General features: G+C 33.5%; 2 protein-coding genes across 2 annotated transcripts in view; one reads left to right on the forward strand and one right to left on the reverse strand.

Moving 5' to 3' along the window:
• LOC118188057 (prolactin-releasing peptide receptor-like) overlaps window positions 1–21,363 on the reverse strand; it is a 335,927-nt gene that overhangs the window by 93,411 nt on the left and 221,153 nt on the right. The window lies entirely within an intron of this gene.
• Window positions 1–21,363, forward strand: part of LOC118188968 (uncharacterized) — a 162,648-nt gene that overhangs the window by 84,351 nt on the left and 56,934 nt on the right. The window contains exons 8-9 of the mRNA XM_085812237.1: window positions 5,617–5,676; window positions 18,498–18,554. Of these exons, the coding sequence (XP_085668363.1) occupies window positions 5,617–5,676; window positions 18,498–18,554 (117 nt within the window). The remainder of the gene's footprint in view (window positions 1–5,616; window positions 5,677–18,497; window positions 18,555–21,363) is intronic.

The following is a 21,363-nucleotide window of genomic DNA, read 5'->3' on the forward strand; positions in this document are numbered from 1 at the left end:
CATTGAATACATATTATACATGTTATGAATAATGCACTATTTAAAATGTTTTAAAACCTGACATTACATTATACTGTATTTACATTATTTTACAATACATATTATATATGTTATGTATAATGCACTATTTAAAATGCTTTACATTATACTGCATCTTACATTATTTTACGTAGAAGCATACATTGAATACATATTATGAATTATGCACTGTGTGTTGACTCTCCGATTGGGTTAGAAATGAGCCTCATCGTTCCACAGAATATTATACTGCATTTACATTATTTTACATAGAAACATACATTGAATACATATTATACATATTATGAATAATGCACTGTGTATTGACTCTCCCATTGGGGTAGAAATGAGCCTCGTCGTTCCACAGAATATTCCAAGGCCATGACAGATCAACAGTTATTCTGTTGAGAAAACTGACTGCGAATGAGTGACGTTGTGGGTTGTCCCTATCAAACAGCTCTTGGTTATACCGGATCGCGTATGGGAAGTGGTGGATTATGTTTCTGAATACTTTTTTGGATGGTACTGTAAGAATACCCTGTCCGTAGAGAAATTGCACGTGCGCTATTGCCCCAAAACTCTGATGTCAGTGACTGTGCGTCAACAGCTGTCTTGACGGCATCAAAACAAGTACCAGTGTACAAGTACAAAAAAGTACCATCAAAACTGCAACGTTTACGGCCTCTTCCAAGTTGAGCTCCTAATTTTCCCGTTTCTTTAAATCTCTTAACTCTTTCGCATCGAAGTCGCTCGTAACGCCCGTTCATTCAGGCAACGGCAAACCGCCCCAAAGCCTCGTTTATTTTCTACCTAGTTCTTTCCCCTCCACATTAGTGTATGGCTCATTGGTTTCGCGAGTTGTTAAAAGACATGTCAATCATTCTTTTGAAGCAAACAAAGGAGAAATACGGAAAGCTATTGACGTTCGCAGGTGCAATCCGGCCCTAAAGTGAAACTGCACACAATGGAAGAAGCCGCAGAAAAACCTCCAAGAGCAGCAAGGGGGAAAGGAAAACTATTCCAAGACAAATTCGTAAACACGGGCGTTTTCGATGTTTGTTGAAAACAGATTTGGTCGTCTCTCGATGCGAAAGAGTTAATCATGGCTCGGATACCTTTAGTAGACATTGGTCCACGCCGTAGATTCTTTCTACGATGAAATCCACGAAAGGCGGAAGCATTCTCCTTGTTTTCGTAAAATAGCTCCACCAATAACACACGTTCAACTAAGGAGACCTTCATTAGTACAGCCGAAACATCGGCTTGAACATCACACCCTCTGTAAACGTTTTATACCCTAACCTTTTTTGCATAAAGCTTCCTCTTCTTTCCAAGCATGCAAATCTCGACATTTTTCTCTTACAACTGACAGCTTTTCCCTATTTTTCATTTTATTACTCATAATTCTTTTTCTGGGTTGTTTATATCGTTTCTGTATTCCGTTTTGGTTGTTTATTGTGTTAAATTTCACGTTTTTTCCGAAAAGGTGCCCTCTGGTGGACATTTTGGAACTAAAAATTGTTTTTCGAAATTTCGTGACCGCATCTCGTATATAGCGCATATACAAAATTTCGTTGCATTCCGTTCACCCGTTTTCGCTGTAAGATGCCGGTTATAGGGGAAGTTTAATTATAACCACCCGGTACAATAGGTTATTAAATAATTCCTTCTGAAAATAGAAAAGGATTAGCAAGGCTGCTTTGTATATTTTATGTATTTTTTAATATCATTCAAATGTCTATTAGTTATTTAAAACTCCTGATCAACGGGAAAAGATGGTGACATTTGGATTGTTCGGTTCAACGAAATGACCGATTAATCTGTTTCCTGGTGAAAATCAAAAGGATCGCTCAGCAACAAATACCGAATGCTGAAGGAAACGATATTTATCATCCATGGTTTTACCGAAGATTTGAAAAAAATTAAATCCAATTTTACGAAATGTGATAGTCGCTTCATCGGTATTCACTCTGAGGCGAAACGCTTCTAAATCCCGCAGAAGTAGAAATTGAATATTTATGGTAATTGATTTTGAGGCCAGAAAAACCCGAATACGAAATATTTATGATTATAGTAAAATGGAAAATGAAAGTTGTATACGGCTTTGCGAATACAATAAAACTGATATATTGAGTTTTCCTATTGGTCATTTAGCGAAATCCTTTCTTCGTATATATGAAACTTCGATTATTAAGATGACGCAAGTGATATATTAAGCCAGATTGCAGACAACAACGCTGAAACATATAAAGAAAAACAGTAAATCAGATAATAAGGCATTTAAGAGATATATAGGGTTTATGTGGTTACGGCAAAGCTTCGAGGATGCCTTCGTTGAGGACTTCCTAATGGAAACTGGCTCGTTTACACGTTACACCTGGGAAAACCCACGAAAACGCCCATGCAGCCAGCCTGTTCTCCGCGAATAAAACCTCGAACCGAACTACCAGTGTTCAGCGACCTTACCGCCCGGCCGCTGGTGGGCCGTAAGAGATTTAGAGATAAAAAGGATGTAGAGACATTAGATTTTTTTTATGCACGAGACTTGAAAAATGAGCAATGCTCTCGCAGGGTCTCGAAACACGGACCTCTTGAATACGCGCCGAGTGTGCTGGCCATTACACCACGAAGGCGGGAGAAATACCTTATAAGCAAATTTAGAATGCTTAATTATAGTAACAAATTTTTACTATCAATATCTTCGAAGGCATCTAATTTCCCATTTTCGGAATGTTTTGAGTAATTACGACAGAACTAAAATGCATATATTAGGTCAGAATTTTAAAGCATTTTAAGCATAATAGGTAAAACTGCGCATTTAAAGGAAATTTTAAAATTACATTTCACTCTATGGTATTATTTGATGTTTTTTTATCGGAAATTTCATGCTGAGTCCTTCTGTTGTTTCATGTCTAGTGACAGTAATCCAAATATTGAATTAAAACATGAAATTCGTTTTAAGAATATCAAAATCTTTTTTCCTCTTTACTATCTTGTATTCTATAAACAAAATATCCGCAGTTGCATACATAAGACAGTTGCGTAAAATGTGCAACTCGGAAAAAATTATGACAATTTATGAAAAAAAAATGTTTTGTTAGCTGAATATATATCGCATGAAACCTTCTTTTACAAACTCTTCGAAACATGCAAATGAGAAAAAGGTTGAATGATGCCATTATTTCATATGTTATAAATATCAGAACATCGCATCATGTTTCGTTATTCCACAACGTAAATCTAACATAGATATTTTGTTCCACATTTTTTTGTGATCATGTTACAAGTGTTAGCAACAAATCAAAAGACGTCAATGTTCTTTATCATTATAAAATTTCACCAAATGAATTCAGATAAGACAACTGCAATCCGAAGACAGTTTGCAGTCTAACTAATTGAAAACGAATTTACCTTTAAACAGTCAGAACTTTTAAAAAAGTTTTTAAATATTGAAACATGTAAAACATAAATTGAAGTAACAAATGATCTTGCACCAGCTAGAAACATAATGTCGTGGTATAAACGTATTTTTATGAATGATAACAAATTTCCTAACGTTCCTCAAATTTATCATTTGGATACATTATAAATGAAACGTATTTCAACTTTACGCATTAGTTAAATACATTATTTGAAAGTTAGATTAGATCAGTTAGATACATTATTTGAAAAATTTTAATTTAAATTTTAAAAAAATCTGAAAGCTTTCAGATTTTATATAACGCTCAAAGGGACTTTTGTTTTAAGATTTTGTGTGTTACCTTTACTTATTAAATATTATATTCTTCGCTCAAACCATAAAATTCAGTTCAACAGCAATATCGCAAAATATTTAATCTAGAATATCCGATATACAGTCTCATGTGCTGGAGATAAAAATGGTGTTTTTCGAGCAGTGTTGCCATAGATCGCTTTGAAATCGCTGAGTTTGTTAATTAATCGCTGAGTTTGTAATTATGAGAATTTATGAAAAAAATTTTTTGTTAGCTGATATATCGCATGAAACCTTCTCTTACAAATTCTTCGAAACATGTAAATGAGAAGAAGTTGATTGATGCCATTATTTCATATGTTAGAAATATCAGAACATCGTATCTTGTTTCGTTATTCCACAACGTAAATTTTCACAATCAAAATTTGAAATAGATAATAGAGCAAATTCGAAATTTGGGCTTACAGATGCCCATAGAAGGGCAAAAGTTTGCCACTTCAGATTAAACAATAAACTGGATGGTAGCTTTTGTCAACCGTTTCTTGCTTCATAAAAAACAAAGATTCTCTAATCATAAAATGTTAATAATAAGAAAAAGATAATTTTATAGAATCTGACTGGAAATGCTTTGTAAATACCATCAAGTTTGTAGAGATATTAGGTTAATTGGAAGCACAAAAGATGAAAAATATGCAACCGCCTTCGCCGGGAATCGAACCACGGACCTTTGGAATACCGGCCCAGCGTGCTACCGTTACACCACGAAGGCACGCTAGGGAAGTGGGAGAAATAACTTATATACTCCCCTTTTTAAAGAGCAACTAGGGTTTTAGGGGACCTAGTCGCCAAATCCCGGGTGTGTAGTGTCATCATCCACAACCCGTCCCTGTTCGGGCGCCATTTGTAGAGTCATTAGGTATTTTTGGAAGCCGGAGAGATGACAAATTAGCAAACGCCTTCGCCGGGAATCGAACCACGGACCTCTGGAATACCGGCCCAGTGTGCAGAACCACTACACCACGAAGGACGCTAGGAAAGTGGGAGAACTACCTTATAAGTTTATAAGGTGTTTCTCCCGCCTACGTGGTTAAGTGGTTCTGCACGCTGGGCCGGTATTTCTGAGGTCCGTGGGTTCGATTCCAGACGAAGATGGTTGCTAATTTTTCATCTTGCCTGCTTCCAAAAATCCTAATGTCGGTACAGTGGCGCCCGAACTAAAAGGGTGGTGGATGATGATTGGGTCCCCTAAAAGCCCCAGTCGCCCTATAAAAGGGGGAGTATATAAGGTATTTCTTCCGCCTTTCTAGCGTGCCTTCGTCGTGTAGTGGTTCTGCACGCTGGGTCGATATTCCAGAGGTCCGTGGTTCGATTCCCGGCGAAGGCGTTGCTCATTTAATGACTCTACAAGTTGTAACTGAAGATTACCCATGCTTAGGGGTAACATTTTAATTTAATTGCTTTAGAATAACAAATATTTTGTTCTCAGATTCAAATTTTGATCGACCGGCACGACCATGATATTTTCAAAAGTAAAAGGTCTTAAATAAATCACTTCGATTTGGGAAACTTACATAAGTTCTTGTTGGGCTCGCTTCTCAAAAGGACAAGTGTTCGAACGTTTTGAGACCTGATTCCATTTTCGTGTATAGAACTAAATTAGATTCTTAATTTTTACTGGACATGCTTGACGTAACATGCAAACATAAAATTAGATTTTAAACATGGATAGCTGTGTTTCATCAAGAATGAGCAATGTTCAGCAAGAATGAGTAAATGTTTTCGTTATTCTGAATTTTTTTTTTTTTTTTTTTTTTTTTTTTTTTTTTTTTTTTAAACGAAGCAAAATCCGAAAAAGCAATAACGCTTTGCTCTTTTATTCACCTTAGCGACTACATTTCCGGTACCTGCCGAGCCCACCACAGAAAGAAAAAATCCCCGAAACCAAGGTAGGGCTTTTTTTATTATTACCTTTTACCTCGGCAAGAAAACGTAATATTTGTGGAGTTGATGGATTTTTTTCAACTTTATAGAATTTCTCCCTCGAGCCTTAGGACGAAAAGCTGTTTCAAACCAAAAGTGGATTCCTGAATATTATTGTGCTCATGGTTTTCGAAGCGCGAATGTTGACAAGCACATAGTTCAATATACCATGAATTATTTAAATTAATTGTTTCACGGTTTATTAAACTAAACATATCGTACGATTTTTATTGAACAAGAGTGAAATAAAACTTTATTCAATGCGTGGGGAATAAAGCTAGAAATTTATTTTATATAATTTATAACTTTGTTCATTGAAACTAAAGCTTTCATGAATTGTAACCGACAACTCTGAAAAGAATCGCAAAGCGATCGAACATCAAAATTAACTGGAAGGTTAGTAATTTGTAAGAACAAATTTCTAAAGTTTCGTCCCTGATGTTGTTATGATTATAAAAACAGAAGCTTTACATATTTATTTAAATTTCAAAATTATTTTCTAGACAGTCGAACTACATGTTTGATTAAACTACTAATGCTACATGTTTGAAGATTTCGGTATTTTCAAATAGTCTAAATGATCTCAGCCTGTAAAAATCGATTTTCTGCTCGCATTAACTTAAATAGAATACATTCGGACTATAAATATATGTATATGTAATAATAAAATCCCATAGTCAAGAATACATTTAAAATTCTAACTGTGTGTTCTTTTCATTTTTAATGGCGACGGTCTCTTATTTGAAAGTACGTGGAACTAAATCCACAGCCCGTAGTCAAGTTGTTTTTCCCGCTTTTTCTACACGTAGAGTTATAGAATGTTCTGGAAATATTTAAAGCGAACTGGATTGGCTGACGAGGCTGACGTCATTTCTTGGAAGCTCCGCCTTTCCAGAGGCTATAAAAGGACTCGCAAAAGAATATCGGGGGCCTTTTCTTAAATGTCACGATGCAGTAAACTTCATACAAAAAGTTATTAGTAATTCTTTTTATTTACTCCGGATATCTGATTTTGTAACTGCTATTTCTCCTGAATAATAATAAATGGATCCTGTTTTTTTTAAAAAAAACTTATCGTCTGATAATTTAAGCTACGACTAAAGCTGGAACAAAACATATATATATATATATATATATATATAAAGAAAGAAAAAAGTCTGTTTGTTTGTTCGCTAATAACTCAATCACTACTATAGCTACCGTCACCAAACTTTCTACAATTCTTTTGTGGGTCCTGGAAAAGATCGCCGTCTACTTTTTTCCAAACAAAAGTAGATAAAATAAGAGATATTAATTAAAAACTCTGAAAAACGATCATTTTTCTGTCATTTTTTCGAGCTGCAATAGTCTGGCAAGCTAGAGATGAAAGTCTGGTTTATATCGAGTTGTTGCCACTGCTCGCTTTCAAATTCCAGAGATTGTTCATAAAACATTTTTAAGTTTTACGATGAAATAAAAATAGCATTGCCAAACATTAAGTACATTATTCCTGATTCCAAAATTTCGTGTAAAATAATTTCAACAATTAATTTAATTAATATTACAATTTTCATCAGCCGAAATATTAATTAAAAATTCTGAAAGCGTTGAATTTTTATTTTCGCACTCATTTTTCCAAGTGGCAACAGTCTCGCACGTTTGAGATAAAAACGCTTTATTTCGAAACGTACGTGGCGAGCAATGGCGAAAAGTGTTCCCACTACTCTTTTTTAAATCTTAGTCTTTGCTAATCAGAAATTCGCAAGTTTTACAAAATCTATACATATAAAGAAGAATGTCTGCTTGTTCCCGTTATTCATTTCTGATCCATCATGATCAATTTTTTGCCACATTTACAGAGGCTGTTCGCACATATTTTAGACGATTTTTGTAAGCGGTAATAAAAAATCGTTTGCTGCAAAAGAAGTAATTGCAATTTTACTATGTTTTTAAAATGTCCAAGTTATCGTCTATGGCTTGAAAGTTTTGTTTTTATTCAAAATGGCGAATTTAACAAAGCAGTGTTTCGAAGGCTACATTTACGCTCTTTCCGAAGAGAAATAGGCATACTCCGTTATCCAAAAACGATGTGAGAGTCATGGGTTTGGGCTATCTAAAGCGTCGATAGATAATATCATCAACAAGAAAGGAAAAAAAACCGTCAAATTGGAGCCTCAAGTGGGACAAAAGTTCCAAACAAGTATCCAAGGAAAAAACGGACATGTTCGACTATTGCAAATGTACGTAGTTTAATGTTAAAGAAAAATCCCCCTAGTCAAAGCACAGTTGCAAAATCATTAAAATGCTCGGTGTCCACTGTAAACAAAATGATAAACGTTGATTTAAATCTTAAGAAAGCGAAAAAATGTAATGTGCATCGTCTTCTTCCAAAGCATGTCGCTCAACGCAGGACACGCTGCAGAATTCTATATGAGAAACACTTATCCAAAGAAAATGGAAAACAATTGTCACAATAGATGAAGCATGGGTGTATTTAAATGATTGTAACAAAAAAATAGCCATTTATTATCATAAAAGGGGAGAAAAAAATTTAAGTACATGGTTCAAAGAATCGAAAGAAAGTTTTTCTAATGGATTCAGGATGGTTACTGGTGTTTCTTATAATGTCAAGTTAAAAATAAAGAGAGTGCAAGAAAATGTCAAGATTAACTCCAAATACTATCAGGAACATATTTTATCGCCAATTCTTCTGAATGAAATACCATCGCTTTACCCACAGTGCCATCCATCTGTGAGACTCCATCAGAACAAAGCTAGCAGTCACACATCAAAATTCACTGTAAATTTCCTAAAAGAAATGGAGCAAAAAACTGGTATCAAGGCCATACCCTTCACTGATATCCCTACTAAATCTTCCGATGTGTCACCTATGGATTTTTGTGCTTTCGGACTTTTAAAAACTGCATTATCCAAACGTTGTCCCAAAACCCTAACAGGACTCTGGAAAGCTCTTCGGGAGGAATGGGATAGAATACCTCTTCTGCCACTTCAAAAGGCATTATTATCCTGGAAATTGCGGTGTCGAAAGATAGTTCAGAATAAGGGATGTCAAATAGAACATTTAAAACACAAGAATTTTATGTAATTTAGTTTTGTGAATACAATATACATCGTCTAAAAAATGTGAGAACAGTCTCTGTAATCTACTAAAATCAAATATAGGTGAAATATTGGACGGAACTTGAGCTTTTAAGACCATTTGATTAGAAAGACGAAAATCGTTAAAAACTTCGTGGTAATGTTGCTGATATAATGGGAGAGAATTAGCTTATTTTTCTATCGAAATTTTTTATGTGGGTTCCATATCGCATCAGACTGAAAAATGCATGACTCTGAATCGCATATTTTTGCATCGTTATTCGATAAGGATTACAGCGGTATCATTCTCTCTTTTGTTATAGATACATTACTCTCAATCTGCCTTAACTGGCATATCCGCTAGTAGTATAATAAACTCTTTTTCTCCTTTCACTTTATTCACTACGTGACGCTTTATTTCAGATAATTGAATTAAGAATCTTACGCAAAATTTTAACTTCGATTTCAAAGACTAGAATCTGAATATGTCTCGAAATGAGTTCTTTTTGTTGGAATTCAACATCAAATTAAAATTTCATTTTGAATTTTATAAAAAAATTTTGCATGTGTCCTCGTAACTCAAATTTCTGCTTAAAAAATTAAAGCGTTTCTAAGTAATAGATTTGATAATGCATCTAGAATTTAATACGTAGTATACTTCCATATTAACATCATCCGAGACGAAATTAAACCGAAACAATTTATCTACGTGAGCCACAAACTCAAGTCTGATTAGTTTAAAAGCAGTCTTATTCTGCTCTAACTTTAGAATGAATTTTTCTCCGTGGAAGAATATTGTAATCAACATTTGTTAGACAAGTGCTGTCAAACATAAAAATAAAAGCATCATTTATTTATTTAAAACTTTAAAAGTATTATATGTGTAGTCACCAGATAAGGAGTGGCCACACGAGATTGTTCCAACTTCACCTAATCGCCATTAAACGTGTGGAGAATTTTAAGTAAACAGCCTGCGTTCTCTTGTTATATAATGTTCAGCACATCTGAATAAGAACACTGTTTAATTTCTATTCTGTTTTCTATCTCCAGCGATGTCCTCTTCTTTTTAAATCCTTGTACGAAGTAAAGAAAGTATTGTAATCATGAAAAATTCCTGATATCATATTTCAACGAAAATATCCATTTTGACCGCTATCGAATGCAATTTTTTTTTTATTAAAAAAAACACAACAAGTTCCCCATGTACCACATAGTATCACATGGGGCTTACAGAAGTAAGTATGAAACACAATACAAACTAAACAGAAGAGAAAATTGAAATAAAATTAAGGATGATTACACTTTTACAATGAATTGACAAAAAGTGTTAAAAGCACTTCTCTCGGAAATAAATTGGTAAAACTCTGGAGGCCAGTTAATATTAAAATTTTTCAGTCCCAGTTTCAAGACTTTTCTTTCGCTCTCATATTTAGGACATAGAAGAAGCACATGTTCAACATTCTCCTCGCCGCCGAGGACACAGTCACAGACAGACTCAGGACTCAACTGAAATCTGTTCAAATAACTTTTAAAATTCCCATGTCCAGTAAGAAAGTGGGTTAATTTATAATTTGTGAAGAAATGATGACACGACAATCTCATTTTAATAGAAGGGGAAAATCTTCTAGTTAAACTCCCTTTATTTGAATTAATGAATTCGTGATTCCACGACTCCACAATGCTTTCATACATGACCTTCTTATAGAAGGAATTAGGGATATTGACAAAAGTGTCAATTTCCCGCTTAGTCGCAGTCTTAGCAAGGAAATCGGCTCGTTCGTTCCCAACAACACCTGTATGACCACGAACAAATGAAAATGAAACCGAAATATTTTTATCCTTTAGATTTTTCAGTTCTTTTTGAATCTCGATAATGATATTATTAGAAGAAGAAATACATTTTAAGATCTCCAAGGATGAAAGGGAATCAGTACAAATGAGATAGTCTGAAACAGCACTGTTTTGTTTAGAGACCCATTTGACGGCGAAGTTTAAGCACAAAAGTTCAGCTATGAAAACGGTACATTCATCTCTGATTCTAAATTGAAAGTGCTCAAATTCAAGACCATTTTTGAAGACCACAAATGCGAGACCAACCTTGCCATCAATTTTGCTGCCATCAGTATAGCAAGTTACAGGCGACTCAAGGATGAGGGAGATCAGATAGAGGTAATATACAATCATACTGAGAGACAGTAGAAGCAGAAATATTTTCCTTATAAGCAATAGAATCGAATGCAATTTAAGGATTTTTTTCGTGACATCTGTACGTAAGGACAGAATAAAGGACTTTTTTTTTTCCCAAACGAATTAAAAACTGTTTTAAAATGAATTCACAAGAGATTTTTTTTCGTGACGTCTGTATGTACATATGTATGTATCTCGCGTAACTCAAAAATGAGTAGCCTCAAAACTTTAAAATTTTGTATATAGGACTGCTATAACATATGGTTGTACATCTCCCGTTTTGGTTCCAGTCGGCAGCACCAAATATATATATATATATATATATATATATATTAATTATATATATACACCAACCTTGTTACTCGGGTCAGTGAGCTCAGTTTTCTATTCTTATATTTTGGTAAATTGTGTATTTTATGCTTTAAAAATTATTGACATTTGATGTTCTTATCTTGCGTTGAGGGATTTTATGCATTTAGTCAGTGTGCATGCAATATTTGTAGAATTATCAACAATTTAAAAGTTGTTTAAGTGCGGATAAGCTTAATTTTTTTTACCATAGCAGCCGTGTTTGTTTACGTTGGAACTTAGCAGAATAGTGAATTAAGTCAGTTTCTGCACCTTCAGTGTCTTTTTGAACGAGTGGGACCAAACTTAAACTTTCTGTTTTGTGCACCAAAAAATATGTCTTCTTACCCGCTGTCCGTATTGCTTGTTTTTGCGTAGAAACTCTCATTTTATTGTAAAAAATAGTTTTTTAATTGTTTTAACCGTTTTTGGTGTTTAATACTTTTCTATATTTTTCAATTTTTAATAAAGATATTTTGAGTTTTTTATGTATTATTGCCTTTTCGCAAAGTAAGAACTGAATTGATTGAATGAGAAATCTATTTCGAATGAAATTCTAGGAAAAGAATTTAAATGAAATGCAGGAAAAAATGCGTATAATTTAATATTCCGTACAAGAAAGTCATGTGGTGTACACATCAGATTTTTTCAGTTTCGTGCCTAAGATCGTTTGCTTTGCAGTTGTAGCGGAAAATGTTATTTTTCAGTATCGTGTATAAAGTACAATTACTACAGAACAATTTTATGAATTGAATGTTACACTTCCAAGTTCACGTTCCCCGTTTGTTGAAAGTTATGCATTTTCCATATTAAATTCGAAGTAAAGTAATTTTATTTTATTTAAAGATCATTTCTGCAATTTCAGCACAAGTGACAGTAAAGCTGAAAACGTACTAAACTTGCAATATTTTTTCTAAACAAATTTTGTTAGAAACAGTAATTATATTTTTCGTCACAGAAGTATTCTTAAGTGTCTCGTAATGACTGTAGCCAAATAACGACGTATCACCTCAGAGGTAATCTATTGCTCCCGCCTGAAGACACGGCCGAGAAAACATTAGCTTCAGATTTCTGGAATTCGGTGGAAAAAAAAAAAAACCACGTTTATGGATTACAGCGAAGTTCATTAAAACTTGTCCAACAACACTCTTCTAAGAACAGGATTTATGATCCCGAGTCTTAATCAGGTCTAACGACAAAAGGAGACGACAAGAACGAAACCTTTTTTTTTTTTTTCCTATCCAAAACCTTTCTTCTAACGTAGTGCACTTGAAGCAAAATCCAACCAAGTGTGATAACCAAGGTTATAAAGAGTTTTCGGCTAGAGTTATTGAGAGTATTCGAATACTAACTTTAGTTACGGTCATAAATCTCGTCTTTGTTTACCTTCCATTTAAGAAAAGGTTTCTAATTGATCACTTGTTATAATTAATGTGAGTTAATAGTAGCTAACATAAATACAGAAACTCCTCTATCAACCAACTTACAAAGATCATATTTTTTTTCCTTCGGTTCTCCCCATTCGTAATAATAGTCATGTTAAGCAAGTGACGCGTCTTTCTTTTAATTCATAAAACATAAAGTTACCTAGAATATTCTAATTAATACTTGAATGCGATTCATTAAAGTAATTAATTATCAATTAACAAACGTCAGAAAGGAAATTGTACTTCTAAGAATTTTACGTGCATCTTTGGAATTATATCTTACGCATTTGATAATTTTATGTACAGAGGCTGTCCACACATTTTTTATACGATGTATATTGTATTCACAAAACTAAATTACGTAAAATTCTTGTGTTTTAAATGTTCTATTTGACATCCCTTATTCTGAACTATCTTTCGACACCGCAATTTCCAGGATAATAATGCCTTTTGAAGTGGCAGAAGAGATATTCTATCCCATTCCTCCCGAACAGTTTTCCAGAGTCCTGTTAGGGTTTTGGGACAACGTTTGGATAATGCAGTTTTTAAAAGTCCGAAAGCACAAAAATCCATAGGTGACACATCAGGAGATTTAGGAGGGATATCAGTGGAGGGTATGTATGACCTTGATACCAGTTTTTTGTTATGGAGTCTCACAGATGGATGGCACTGTGGGTAAAGCGATGGTATTTCATTCAGAAAAATTGGCGATAACATATGTTCCTGATAGTATTTGGAGTTAATCTTGACATTGTTTTGCACTCTCTTTATTTTGAACTTCCCATTATAAGAAAAACCAGCCACAATCATGAATCCCTTAGAAAAACTTTCTTTCGATTTTTTGAACCATGTGCTTACATTTTTTTCTGCCCTTTTATGATAATAAATGGCTCTTTTTTGTTACAGTCATTTAAATACCCTCATGGTTCATCTATTGTGACATTTATTTTCCATTTTTCTTTGGATAAGTGTTTCTCATATAGAATTCTGCAGCGTGTCCTGCGTTGAGCGATATGCTTTGGAAGAAGACGATGCACATTACATTTTTTCGCTTTCTTAAGATTCAAATCAACGTTTATCATTTTGTTTACAGTGGACACCGAGCATTTTAATGATTTTGCAACTGGCCTTTGACTAGGGGGATTTTTCTTTAACATTAAACTACGTACATTTGCAATAGTCGAAGATGTCCGTTTTTTCCTTGAATACTTGTTTGGAATTTTTGTCCCACTTGAGGCTCCAATTTGACGGTTTTTTTTCCTTTCTTGTTGATGATATTACCTATCGACGCTTTAGATATCACAAAACCATGACTCTCACATCGTTTTTGGATAACGGAGTATGCCTACTTCTCTTCGGAAAGAGCGTCAATGTAGCCTTCGAACCACTGCTTTGTTAAATTCGCCATTTTTAATAAAAACGAAACTTTCAAGACCACAGATAATTTTAACTTTTAAAAACATAGTACAATTGCAATTATTTCTTTTGCAGCAAACGATTTTTTATTACCGCTTACCAAAATCGTCTACAAAATGTGCGAACAGCCTCTGTATAAGACACAATGCAAAATGTAGTGTGTAATACAAAAACCTGCATTCCCCTGATACTCTTTCCCTTGAATAACCTCCTAAATATTACTGAGTTTGACTCACACCATGTATGCCAGTTCGGCGCAGTTTTATACTTCTCGCGCTTTGAGGCGTAAGCGAATCCTTTTACATAGTGCACTTTCTGCGAATGGAGTATAGTATAATTTTACTTTGAATTCCATCAAAAGTTTCATACAGAGAATCTTCGTAAAAATAATCGGATAAGTTTCAGATTTAACATTACGTCCAAAGGGGCGTTTATTTTATTTAACGTTTCGTGTATTACCTTTATTTATTAAATACCATGTTCTTCGCCCTTACGCCATAAAATTCAGTTCAACAGCAATATCGCAAAATAATTTTAAAATGAGCTTATCTTTAGAATTTCCGACACACAATCTCGCGCGCTGGAGATAATTTTTTTTTACCGTATATTGTAGTCGTTGCTCGCTTTAAAATCGTTGAGTTTCTTAATCAAAAACTCATAAATGCTTTACAAAGTATGAAATAGATACTAAAACAAATTCCAAATTTGGGCTTCCAGATGTCCATATTCGGGTGGAGACGTACGTTATTCAAAATTGGATGGCTCTAGGTATCATTGTTTTATCGCAATGCGAGAAACATACTTACGTTCATGCAGATTTTTCATTATTTAATTTCTTTAAATATAATACAGAGCGATAATATTTGATGACAACAATTAAAAAGTGGTTCAGGCTTTTAAAATTTTCGACGCAAAATGCCAAAACACCTTCTGTCTTAACGCTATTTGGGCCAAAAAGATTTGCACGGGAAAACCACGAAAAGCAAAAATAAAAATAACGTATAGCTGTTGTTTAAGTTTAAATTGATTTGAGAAACAAGATTAGTAGGGGGATTTTTAAGCACAGAGTGGGTAAATGCCTTCTCACTCTAGAATCTTCATCCCTTATATAAGATGAAATGTGACAACAGATAACGAGGCATCTGCATTTCTTTATAGTCACAGCAAATGAATAGATGATTGAAATAGAAAGAGCAATTTTTAAAAAAATCCTTCATTAAAATACTTTGTTAAATAAAGAGTTTGTTAGGACTTGAGTTTCTCTTGATTTGCTTTGGAAACATGATGTGTCCTGATTAGGAACAGGGTGATTACCCAAGCTATGTTCAAGATTTGTGTGTAACCGACGACACAAACAGGAAGGGTATACGAAACCCTTTATTTTCTATACTTTTACAAGTACTCTCGAACTTCGGGATACAGAGACCAACCACTTGTGGTCTGAACGTAAGAATATAAAACTACTAACTAAAACTCTAACTAAAAGCTAACGTTGAATGAGTATATAAATGCCTAGCACTAAGACTGGCCTTTATTTAAAAGGGTACGTATGTAGTACGCCGAGCTGCTGAAACTACAATACGTTTGCAAATATTAAGAGGGCTAAACCTCTGGCCTTAAAGGGAACCAGCAACCGAGTGAAAAGTCGTAAAACTGCAGTGGCAAACGGCCTGCTTCCTAAATCTCCCTCTCTCTCTCTCTCCTAACTCTTGGCAAAAAGCCACAACTTAAATACTTGGGCGTTAGCAAGACAATTTGCATAAACAAGTTCAAGCATTTAATTCTGGCCGGAAGTAGAAAATAAGAAGTGATAGTACAGTTTTAAAATAAAATAAACTTTAGTAAAACTTAGGATCCTTACAAGTTCACTTCACTATTTCAAGTTTTTTGCATAAGGAACACCGCTAAAAACTTTGCTAATTAGTGGAATTCGTAAAATACGATGTTCAATAAATAGAGGTTTGACTGTAATATTTTCCAGTATTTCAAAATTTAAATAAATAGCAATCAATCACTGAGAGCATTGCAGTAAACTTCTTTCATCCAAAATGATTTTTATGCGAAATGACTTATATTTGTAGTATAATATAAACCATTCTTCATTTTATTTTAAACAAGGGAATAATAATCACGTTAAGACAATTTATTTTTTCATCAGGCGTTTTCGCAGAAGCGCAGATCTTGAAGTCTTCATTAACAATCATTGGAACCCATTTTATAGGGTATACTCAGATCCTTACCTGTTTTAGTTCTTTGCAATAAAAATGCGCCAGAATGAAAAGAGGTATGATAGAAGAGGTTCATTCTCTCTCTTCAGGAAGTATTTGTGATCCATAATATTCCAAAGCAATTGTTTTATGTGTGCAGTTCTTCAAATAATGAAGTTATCAACTTCAGCAAAATAAATATGTATAAGGTAATAAGAATGTTATCAAATAGTATGCCTTTCTGCCTGGAGAAGTTAGTTCTTTCTTCTCGTCTTCCAGATAGAGAAAAACGAATTTTCTCTCGAATTGTTTGTTCGGGTATTCGATTCCACTTATCTTCAATATGTTTCCAGCGGGAAGACTATTTCCGATATCAGGAAAACCGCAGAAGTTGACCCCAATATTATTTGTACATACTAAGGAATGCTCTTTTTGTCAGTTTATAAGGAATTTCTTCCACCTTCTTTGGCATGCCATCGTGGTGTGGTGGTCTGCTCGCTGGGTGCGTATCCAGATGTCCGAGGTTTGACTCCCGGCGAAGGCTTTGCTAATTTTTCAATCTCTCTTGCTTCCAGAAAATCCTACTGTCTCTACAGTGGCACCCGAACTAAAAGGGTGTTGGATGATGATTCTCACCCAGGATTAAGCGATTGGGTCCCCTAAAAACACCCTAGTATCAGAAACCCCTATACCGACAACATTAAATTGGCCATTTCGATGTACCTTTTCTAAAAATCTGCTGTAGATACAAGCTTGAAATGTTTTCTGTAATTAAAGTATACCTATCTGATTATACAGAAATGAACTTTTGAAATTTAGAGTAAATTACAGAATATTTTGTTAGGCATAGTAAAATTTAGCACTTTTCTCAAACACAAAAAAAATTTAATTTATTTTTCTAAGTTTATTACAAAAAGCTCATTTCAGTAAATATTAGGGAACCTAATAAATAAGCCATAAAAAGTTTAGATACCTGTGAGCAGTAGTTCCTGAGAAAAGGTACATCGAGTATAAAAAAAATCACGTTTGGAGAACAACGCGTTTTTATGTAAAAATCCTCATTGATCAAAGCAGTCGATGACATATTAAAACTAGTTTTTTCTACAGTTCTAATTTTCATAGAGATTAAAGAATGGTGTTTTTAGAAAGATAAATGTGTAGAGAATTTCAAAATGCAAAAATCCGAAATCACAATTTTTTGAAGGAAAATATAAGGGGAACCCCTTAAAAGGAGGAGTATATAAGGTATTTCTCACCTTCTTGGCGTGCCTTTGTGGTGTGGAGGTCTGCACGCTAGGCGCGTATCTAGAGGTCCGAGTTTCGATTCCCGGCGAAGGCGTTGCTAATTTTTTCAATCTCTTTTGATTCCAAAAAATCCTAATGTCTCTACAAGTTTTTATTTTAACGAATTAGCCAATCCTTTCCAATTTTCCCTGATTGTTGTTGAGGTATAATAGGCACAGGCTAAGTGACCAAACTGACAGAACTGTAAGTCAGTTCAAGAGAAGAAGGAATTTGCTACCTCGAAATTAATTAGATATGCCCCTCAATCGGTATGATGTTTAGCAGAGACAGATCTTACTTCAACATGCCATTCACCTAATTTTTAATTTAAAGTTCTGCAAAATTGTGTCTCTTGGTGTTCTTTTATGTACTTAGCGAACTGTTAGAGTAAGAAATGACTAAAACTCTGGATAAATTTTAAATTCACGTAATCCTCCAGTTATGTAATACAACTTAAGAATTACTTTTAGCCCACTGAAAAATTTAAAAAGCAAAAAAAATATGTGACAAAATAAAGGAAGACTACAACTGAAATGCAAAAAAATGTAAATAAATACTTTAGTTCAAATAGTGCTTTAAATATTAATAATCCAACATTGTATTTTTTATTTAAGTAATCTGTTTTATTCCCCGCTTAGAGACCAAAATAAATTTCGTCATTGTGTCTAATTTTCTTCTTTAGAAAAACTTTATTTTTTAAATATATTTACAGATTCACTATTTCTTAAACAAATCAAGATAATTGAATAGAAATACCAAAACGAAAAATCTAATCTGTAAATTTAAACCAACAGCCCAACTCATGTGATCTTTAAAAAAAGAATTTATTTCCGTTTTTAGATCACCATTCAAGAAAGAAGGAAAAAAGCCACATCAGCTCGTTTTCACGGATTTATCGTAAGTTTGTTATATTTTATTTTTCGTAGACCAATAAAGTGAACAATGGTATTTAGATCACGATAATCGCGCAAAGGAAAACTTAACTGAAAGCTAATATAACGCTTTAATTTTGATGTTTTTGGAAACGCCAAAGTACCACATCAAATGAATCCTTTATTTTTGGTGACGATATATAATACATAACTTTTGCACAAACAACTATTCTAATTAAAATTCAGTACGGGCAATTAAATTGTTCTTTTACATGTGCTACCAGTAGGACACTGGTGCAGCGATAAGTGTCAAAGCAACACTGCTTTCTACGTTGCTAATGGTTTTCCTCATGTGTAACGTGTATACGAGCCAGTTTCCCTTAGAAAGTCCTCCACGAAGGCATCCCTCCCTTTAGGCAGATAGCCCTCGTGTGCTTTGCCAAAATTAAATACACCACCACACCGTAATATATTGCCTTAATTTCTTTAACATATTTTAATATGCACGTATATATACGTTCTTACATATATCACAAAATATATTATAAGCCGTATATATACGGCCTTGCCAATTAAATTCAATTCTACGCTGCTTAACGCATTCAGAAGCATTTATCACGTAGGAAGCACAGAGTCATCTCTTTCGTTCTAACATAAATTGTGTAGCATATATTTTCTGAGTCATACAACTGGATAGAGTGTGTTAAGTCGTTAACCAGTTAACAGTGGCGCCTTCGTTCAAGAGCGCGCACCGTTTCGTATCGCCAGAATCGAGCCATGACGAGTATATTCGTCCATCACAGAGTAAGTTGCGCTGTTAAGATGTTGGATGAAAAAGATGGGTTTATTTTACAAAATTGAAAATTTTATTGCTAATACTGACTTATTGGGTTAACATAAGCATATATTACATACACATAAAACTAAAAACGCAATCAAGTAAATTAAATATTATACATATAAAAGTAATCTGCTTTTTTAAAGGCATGTAATAATTTAAGTAATATGTTTTTCTCACAAACCGTTTTCACACTGCATTAGTTTTCACTCGTCATGTTAAAAAAATCACATGAAAGAAATAATGTACCATTGGTTCAATTCTCGATAGATTTCATTGCAGAGATTTAAGGGAACGGTGGACTTTAAAAATTACTTTTTTAAGTATTTGTGCTTTCAACAAGAAATTTTATACATACGTATACGCATTATAACATCAGTTTATAAAATATATGTTCAAAATTTTAATTTATTTTAAATTAAAAGTTTTTAAAACAAATAATTAATTATTTTAACTAAAGATTTAAAATTGCTCCTTGCGCGCTAATTTTCAATATTTTTTCTTAATGCTTCCTTTAAGTTTGTTATAAAGACTTGACAAAAGTTTTGGTGTATCCATTATTGAATATGATGGAACAGAAAATTTTAAAATTGATTTTTGTGAACTTTAACCCAGTTTTTGGAAAAATATCACCTTTTGTTAAATATTATCACAAGTTTAAACTTCTTAAAAACCTCATATCCAAAACGCATACACAGATCTATTTTAACATATAACAAAATAGTTTCTTCCAAATATCATTCATTTTTAACTAAAAATGAGACGCATGGAGCATTTTCAAGACATACGAACTGGGAAAAAGTTTGTTTTGTGAAAACCGAGTTTAAAGCTTTTCTTCAAACTTACCTTTAATACATGGTCATGAGAAACAGCAAATTAACTTTAATATGAATATGTAGACACTAGATAACATTTTCGTCGTATCATTCAACTGTTTTTAATCTCATAATATTAAATATGACAAATATAAACATATCGCAAATTGGTACGTGATTCAAAGTTATAGGAAGAAAGAATTTATGCATTATATTTAATGAAACTTTTAAAATTCACTCGCATCATACATTTTACCTTCATTTGCTACATTTACATTATCTTTTAATGCTTTACAATATTTTTTACTATTTCTGTTTTTTTTTTTTTTTTTTTTTTTTTTCAAGCAGGTAAACTTCTCTTTTTGCTTTGGTTCAAAAAGAGACGTTGATCACGCCTTTTTGCAATGAGTAGAGAAAACGAGATTGTTTCTTCCTGTTCTAAGCGTATAACATTCACATAACCAAAGTTAATTAATTAATAGTTTCATTAATAGTAATTAATGAATTTAACCAAAGTTAAATTCATTAATATTCATTAATAATAATTCACATAACCAAAGTTAAATTCATTAATAGTTAAATTCATTAATATTCATTAATACTTAACATTTTGAGCCTTTTTTGGGAAAATATATAAATTATTACATCAGTAAATATCTGTTGAAATACTTTTTTTTAGATTTTTCTCCAAAATTTAAAGGGCAAAGTTTACGTTTTTTACACATTTTAAATGCTTGTAATTTCTTTAAAAATTAGAATATTTAAACTCGGTTTTTTTGCATACGATGTAGTTATGTATATGGAATATTATGAGAGTATAAACATTGTAATGTATTTCTCCCACTTTCCTAGCGTCCTTCGTGGTGTAGTGGTTTTGCACGCTGGGACGATATTCCAGTGGTCCGTGGTTCGATTCCCGGCGAAGGCGTTTGCTATTTTTCATCTTTTCTGCCTCTAAAAATATCCTAATCACTACTGAGTATTTTAAAGTCCACCGCTCCCTTAAGCGTCCCGACTCTGTACACAATAAGATCTGCAGTTTAAAAATGCTTTGTCCTTCATCAGAAACAAATGTATTGCAGTTCTTGGAATTATCATGCATATTCTAAGCACGAAAAGGAAGACATTTATAAATAATTTCGTTCATAAATACGTAAGACCCAGTTATAAAGACGTACGTC

Source organism: Stegodyphus dumicola, chromosome 1 (assembly GCF_044657685.1).
Source record: "Stegodyphus dumicola isolate Sdum_Otavi_A_Nest chromosome 1, ASM4465768v1".
NCBI lineage: Eukaryota > Metazoa > Arthropoda > Arachnida > Araneae > Eresidae > Stegodyphus > Stegodyphus dumicola.